Raw genomic sequence first — 7,500 nt, forward strand, 5'->3', positions numbered from 1 at the left:
GACACCTCTGCATGATTCCCTGAGCTTATGCTTAGCTCCTCCTCAGAACATACAAACAAAAATGACAAGTTACCCAAGGATAAACAAACCAATATGACACATGCCAGGGCTTCTTCTAAGGTATGGCTAAAATTATCACTACTGGGTGTGATAAAACCTAAGAAACATTCCTTTACCAAACACTAGGGGCAAAGTGCACCAATTGCACAGAAATTCCATTTTCTGTAATTTTTTGGTTAATTCATTTTATGACTTCTTAGGTACAGGCAAATCATGGGGATAGAATTAACATAACTATTTCTTTGGGATGTAGTGGATATAAAATTATAAAAAAAATGGGTGAAAAGGGTAAATAAGAACAAAATGTAAAATTCACATGAAATCTGAATGAGATTCAAATGACTTTTCTGAACTACTTGATGTGTATTAAAGGATCACAGTGCTTTGACTGATATCATTGAAAACTAAAATAGCCATTGCAAAATAAACATCTACAAGGAAAATAAATAAAGTATATAATTTTTTCAATGTACAGATATGGCATACAAATAAATGACAGACCAAAATTTGATACTTACTTCCAATATACATGACTAATTTGTAAAAAAAAAAAAAAAGATTGTTAACTTTACAGGATTAATCTTTCCTCAGTAAAAGCTAAACAAAGAACTTCAGTCAAACAACTACTACTTATCCATAAGCTGACAATCATATCACAATCACCTTTGGACTTTGATAAAGAAATTTGCATCAATATTCCCTAACATATCTCAACTCCAACAAATCCAGGTCTGTATTATCAGAGCACCTATTTCTAAGGCTACAGAGAGAGTGCAAGAGTAAAACTCCAGGGGGGGAAGACAGCAGTACAGCTTATTTCCATTCATTCATTCAAGATAAACACAGATTAAGCTATAATGTATCCTCTGACAATGTAGACCTCTTCTTAATGAGTCACTGCACAAAATCCTATCAACAAACACATAATACACACTTAACCCCCTGCAAAGCAAGATTTTACTGCATGAATATCTGATACACTTCACAGATTAGCAGATTTAGATTTTCTTTCACTTAATATTCCCAACTGTTCATACCTATTAAGATTTACTAATTTTCATACTAACAGGCACTTATATTCTACAAAACAAAACACTTTAAATCAATGAAATATGTAATGACTTCATGTTCTACACTCCTTTACTATCTACGAAACTAAATACATAAAACTAACTACTCCAAATTTCTTTTTTCATATCATATTATATTATGTATCCTTTTGCTTAATATCTGATGTGAACTGTAAAAATATATACCAGATAAAAATAATAAAAGAAAGAAAAAATTATCCTGGAATGATACCCTTCTCGGATGGTTTAATTTTTGTTATTTTGGGAAAATGTACTGTCGACCCCTTTGCAGCATCTAACCAAATCCAATATTTGAGGCATCAGACCGCTCATAAAAAGCATTTAACAATTCTTACTTAATCAATAAGTAATTTAAGGGAAATGACACAGTGTAAAGATGAAAATGATCTACTAAACCGAAGTTGACACATGGGGGGGGGGGGGCATCTTGAAACTTGTACTTTTAAGAAAATAACTCCAATTCAGAACTATTATAAATGATAATGTGGCCTACATGTAAGTACAAACTAAGAGTTAAATCTACAATGGATAATTAATAAGCTATTAAATTTAACAAAGACAATACAAGTTGTTTATTATGAAAGAGATGTGAATCCATTTGTACATACAAAATAAAGTAATATCAATGGCAAACAATAATGCTTAATAGAATATCGAAAATACACAGCTTCCATTTTTGCATTAAAAAAATCTTTAAAAAAAAAAGGATATCAAAAATCATATCTCATAATATGTAAAGTGATTCTATTCAACTCCAGAAAAAAGACTACATACACACAAAAAGAAATATGTACTAAAGTTGTTGACCCTTTTCATGGTACCCTGTATGTCCATGTAGTATGTGATCCACAGCAACATTTCTCTATAAAACATAAAAAGCTTTCAAGCGATTAATAAGTGGTTCTATTAGAATCAAATGATGATTAGTGAAATTCGGGGAAAGGATATATAGTTTTGTCAGAGCCATGTATTTATGTGTCTGTTACTTGCATATGGAAACCAATCAGGGAAAATAAGCACCTCAATGCAGTCTGCTTTGGTAATTTGGCTGCAAATGGAACATAAAACAGGAGTTAAAAAAACTGAATAAATGATATTCTAAGTACATAAATTCTGACAAAACTTAACATTTCTAGAAGTGGTATTCCTGAAGACTAAAACTTCATTTTTAACAGATTTTGAATGAGAGAACTGGACAATGACTGTCACAGATTTAAAACCAATACTTTCATCTTATTGCTTAAAAGCAAATATTAAGAGGTATTTTTGTGAATAAAAGCTTTAAAATTGGCAAAAGCTTGAAAAAAAAAAAACAGGCTTACAGGTAAATGTGAATACCTGTACATTGACTAAACATTGTGGACGGTTGAGTGGCTTTCATAATACTGCATATTTCTTGAGATACATATAATAAACTTACACAATTCTCAGATCACTACATTTCATAATGTAAATACTTCTAAATTTCACTGTTTACCAAGTCTACTTTACAAGAACTGGCCAAATATTCATCAATATTCTCTGTCAAATGACTCAAATACCATTTTGGAGGGGAACTAAGTAAATCTATAGAATTTTACATAAACTCAAGGCATTTCTTGTAAATATATAATCAGCTCACTCTTCTGATACATCATTTTTGTCCTTTAGGATTTCAAAACAATAGAAATTAAATCAACTATTGTCAAATTCTTCTGATCTAATCTGAATCCATATTGCACAGTATAACAAATAAAATATTTCTTACTGTTGAGCCACAAAAAATTAAAACAGAAAACTATTTTTCTAATGTTCAGTTTGGCCTATTTTCTTTACAGAAATGCTGGTATCCAAGATAAATCAAATGCAGAATATAAGAAAAAGAAAGTTCGAGAAACACAGTGCATTACACAGACTTTTTAAAAATATTTCTTTTACATTTAGTGAAATAAATAATACAACCACAATAAAATATGAACACAATAACTTTGTTTTTCTTTCTTTAATTCTTATATATTGTTTTGTGTTATCTGCTTTGAATTCTCATTGTTGCAGAAGTTTAGAGGCATCTGAAAACTTAAATTTACTTTTCTTTGTGTTTCTGCACGGATATAAGCCAAAGCAACAAAATATTACTAAAGTTTTTGAAGCTATAAGCATTCACTTCAGTGTCATATTCACAATATAATGATCGTGGGAGGAAAACAAAATGAACTTAGTGAAAAAGACATATAAAATCTTGGGCTTACATTTAGTCATTTACACACCTATTATTTATATATATATATACACACACATACATCACTGACAAGTAATTACTGAACATTATGCTTTTACCACAGATATAATTACAAAGTCCAAGATAATTTTCATTATCAACATTGGAAAATGTATCTATCCTTACTTATATGATCTCTAAGTAACTCACTTTTACTCAAAAAAGAAAAAAGAATGAAAAAAAAGAGGTAAAGCAAAAACAAAAAACATAGATGAACAAAAATATAAACCCTTTTTGTCAGTAAGCCATAGTTATCTCTTTATGGCTTCTTAATAAGAGTACCAAAGAATTAATGGCCTACACTGGCCTATTGTCTAACACTTATCAATTATACCAACAATAAATCCTATATAAAGCTTAAGGTCCAGTTTCACCTTTATTACAAATACCACTTCCATATTCACCTAAGTGGGAACTATTTAAACCTTATCAGATCCATACTTTTACACATCCTGGAACATACAAAAGCTGATCACGCATCAAACCATACCAGACTTATAAATATATCCTATCAACTCACTCCCACGCAAGTTGGAAGCTTTATTATCTTTCTCCCATATTGTCATCTCTCTCTCTCTCTCCTAATGAGAAACTCACTGTCTTCTGTGGTTGGATTCTATTGGAGGTTCTGGGTGGTCATGACAAATCTTGGCAGTCATATCTTTAAGAGGTTCAAACTCCTTCTGGGGAACTAGGTCGAACTCAGTGATGAAGTAATAAAAATGCTTGTAACAGGTGTTGACGTGGGCTTCCTGAAATAGGGAAAACAGGGATGACTGTATGTACCAAGACCATTTCCAATCAAAATTTCTATGAGATAGCTATGTAGTTTTTCAATGTCACCAGGAAAATGCTGTGCCTAGCTCATAAATTTTTGTGAAAGGTCTCTGCACATAGATGGCTCTGCAAGTGCTTAGCCACAATGGAGTCAATTAGTAGAACTTGTGACCTTAGCTGATTTCACCTTTCCTTGAAATTGCTGGAAAAATATCTATTATTTACTAATGCTATGAATATCGATGATATTATTTATATTGTAGACATTATAATCACTATAATATTACTGACACTAGTAACACCAATATAAGATAATGTAAAATATTTTCGAAAATCAAGGAAAAGGGTAAACACACGAGACAGGCAGTACCCGTAATTGGCTCATTGGTGACTTAGAACAAGTGTAGCCATTTATGTGTAAAAACACTTAATAAAGTAAACTCACAATGGGCATGGCATGTACGTACATGCCATGCCTATCGGCTCTGGGTTAACATTCTCTTTGGTATATGTAGTTTTTCTGCTTGAAATACAATAAACTTTAATCAATAAGAAATAATGGAAAGTAAACATGAATTCAACAACCATTCAATAAAACTGCAAGACAGACAAGTACTAAAATGGCTTTAAAAGTACTGACACCCCCTCAAGCAGAACTTACCAATAGGAGAAAGTACCAACAGAGAATACCACTAAATAGTAACACATTTGAAGTAGGACCCATGGTTATATGATCATTTATCTTTCTTTTTTAAACAGCAATACTAAAAGTACTACTGGCAGTTTTGCAGAAATCTTCATTGTGCTTGCAATGCCTGGCACTTTTATGTATTTTTATGTACAAAAATGTATAAATGGAGGGCATAAAATTACCAGCAGTACTTCCCAACTCCTGTAATCAATAAGATACTCTTTCTAAAGTAATACATATAAATGAATAATAATAACTAGTATTCTAACTCTTTTACATATGAAATACAAAAACTGAACCAAACATTTTTCAAAATCAGTACAAGAGAACACTTACGGCTCCAATAGCCACAATGCGGTCAAAGTGATGGATATATACATGGACAAAAACCCTGAAGAGACGTGTAAGAATCTTCTTACACAAAGGAATGAAGGCTTTTGGGAAGGGCACATCTGAAAAAGGGATAAAACAAAATAATTCCTTGATAATTACTGTGACATAATATTAGCAACCTGTTTTAAATGTGCAAAAAATTAATTTTAAGAGCAATATTCAAAGCAAGTCAAAGGATCCCAGAAAGCTTTATGATATATATCTTAAGTAATAGCAAAGTTATGGGAAGAAAGCAAATAAAGATAATAAATCTAATAAACCTACTACTACTAATACTAATAAAAATCATGATAACAATTATCATAGCTAATCATTATAATAACAATAACAATAATAAACATGAATAACAACAATAATAATAATGAATAACAACAAGAATAATAATGATAACAATAACAAGAACAATGATATTAACAGAATCAGCAACAACAATAAATATAATTATCATGATCATAGTCTGGTAACAGTAATAATGTAACAAGAGTTGAAAATAGATTAACTATAAAGAAAAACAAAACAAATAAACAAATAAATAATTAAATAAATAAACAAATAAAAAAAATAAGTAAATAAACAAACACAATAAAAGTGACAGCCAAGGCCAGTAAAGTCAATTGTGAAAAAAGTAATATTCTTACCGACAGTGACTGGAAAAGTGTGTTCGTCGTTAATTTGCGTCTCTACCCAATCCATGAGGTGTGATATGTATTGTGGTGCAGGGAGAGCTGTTGGTTTCTTATACTTCCCACCATCAGCCCACAAGTATTCAAATTTGGGTCCTCCAGACATAGTTGGGCAGGAACTCTCCGTACAATATTCACATACTGTCCCATATATCAAGTTGATGCGATTGAAGAAATCCACCACTGAAGAGGAAACAATCATTAAGAATACTGTACTCCTACTTTTTCCAATCATGGTATCAATAACAACAACAATAACAATTATAAAAAAATAATAATAATAATAAAATAATGATAATAATAATAATAATAATAATAATAATAATAATAACAACAAGAACAACAATTGGAGAATATTAACACAGCCTGATTAAAGCAAACAAGCAATTTCCATCCCACAGTCTTGCAAACTGTTCTGAGATATTAACTAACCGTGAACGGCAATCCAGTCATTGAGATCTTCTCCGGGCGGCAGAGTGACCACCGAACGCAGGTTGATTCCCGAGCTGAGTGACGCCTGCGCCTGCTTGTGTAACGAGTACTTGAGAGTCCCAGGCTCAAATTTCTTCTTTGGCCTGAAGGTCTGCAATTTAATAAGACTCTGTATATTTGCTTGTTACTACATCTAAGCCACCTTAAAACCTGTTTGTGATCTACTATAAGTGTGTGTAAGGTATGTGTCAGTGATCAACAACATCTAAGTGATTTATGAGCAGACTCTTTAACTTCACTTCATGGTGAGAAAGAGAAGAGAGAAAAATATTATCACATGAAATTCCAAGTCTAAAAAAATACACACATTAAAAGTCAACAATCACTCTTCTATAGAGTATTATATGTTAATTATATACATGAGTCCATATTTAGAAGACATACACACACAAATGTAGACATCCAAACAGACAATGTAACCACAACCGTAAAGTACATGCTGGTATAATTACATGTGACCCACCACCACATACATTAATAACAAACACAAATGATTGTTTACTGATTAATCGTTTTAATTATGTATGCATCAGACGACACATGGGACAAATGGGTAAAGTAATGTAAAGCCTGTTAATTACATGCAATGAAGGAAACAATGATGTTCAGAGAGCAAGCAGTGTACCCATAATGCATTTTGGCTTGAATAGAAAAACAGCTGTAATCAAGATTTAATTTTGTGATATGAATCAAAGTTTTGTGTCTGATGGTTATAGTGTAAGCTTCAGAAGATGACATTAGATAAAATGTTAGTTAAAGCCTGTCTAGGAATTTTCCTAATTTTCATAACCATAAATAATGAAAATCATGAAACAGCTGTTTTACGCATCAATTCTGATCAGAAGTATGCACACTTAACTTAACCATATAAGAAAAAACCTCTTACTATGTCACTAAATTTTTAAAATACCAATAAATTAAGAATATAAAATGTACAGTAATCAAAATACATAAAACTATTTTGCACAAAGCACCTCAGATAAATAAGGATAGTAAAATGTGTAATACCAAATAAGCATAAACCCTTCACCAATGAAAATGAACTGCTATTCTTCT

The 7,500-nt window shown here is 31.4% G+C and overlaps 1 protein-coding gene across 2 annotated transcripts in view; it reads right to left on the reverse strand.

Moving 5' to 3' along the window:
• The window catches only part of LOC125035273 (MOB kinase activator-like 3), a 16,312-nt gene that overhangs the window by 679 nt on the left and 8,133 nt on the right, over positions 1-7,500 (reverse strand). For both annotated transcript variants that reach the window (XM_047627550.1, XM_047627548.1), the window contains 4 exons: positions 6,385-6,535; positions 5,908-6,135; positions 5,213-5,328; positions 1-4,160 (listed from right to left, as the gene is read on the reverse strand). The exon at positions 1-4,160 is cut by the window's left edge and continues 679 nt beyond it. In XM_047627550.1, coding sequence (XP_047483506.1) covers positions 4,002-4,160; positions 5,213-5,328; positions 5,908-6,135; positions 6,385-6,535 — 654 coding nt within the window. In that variant the 3' untranslated portion in view covers positions 1-4,001. The remainder of the gene's footprint in view (positions 4,161-5,212; positions 5,329-5,907; positions 6,136-6,384; positions 6,536-7,500) is intronic.

This window comes from Penaeus chinensis, chromosome 19 (assembly GCF_019202785.1).
Source record: "Penaeus chinensis breed Huanghai No. 1 chromosome 19, ASM1920278v2, whole genome shotgun sequence".
Lineage (NCBI taxonomy): Eukaryota > Metazoa > Arthropoda > Malacostraca > Decapoda > Penaeidae > Penaeus > Penaeus chinensis.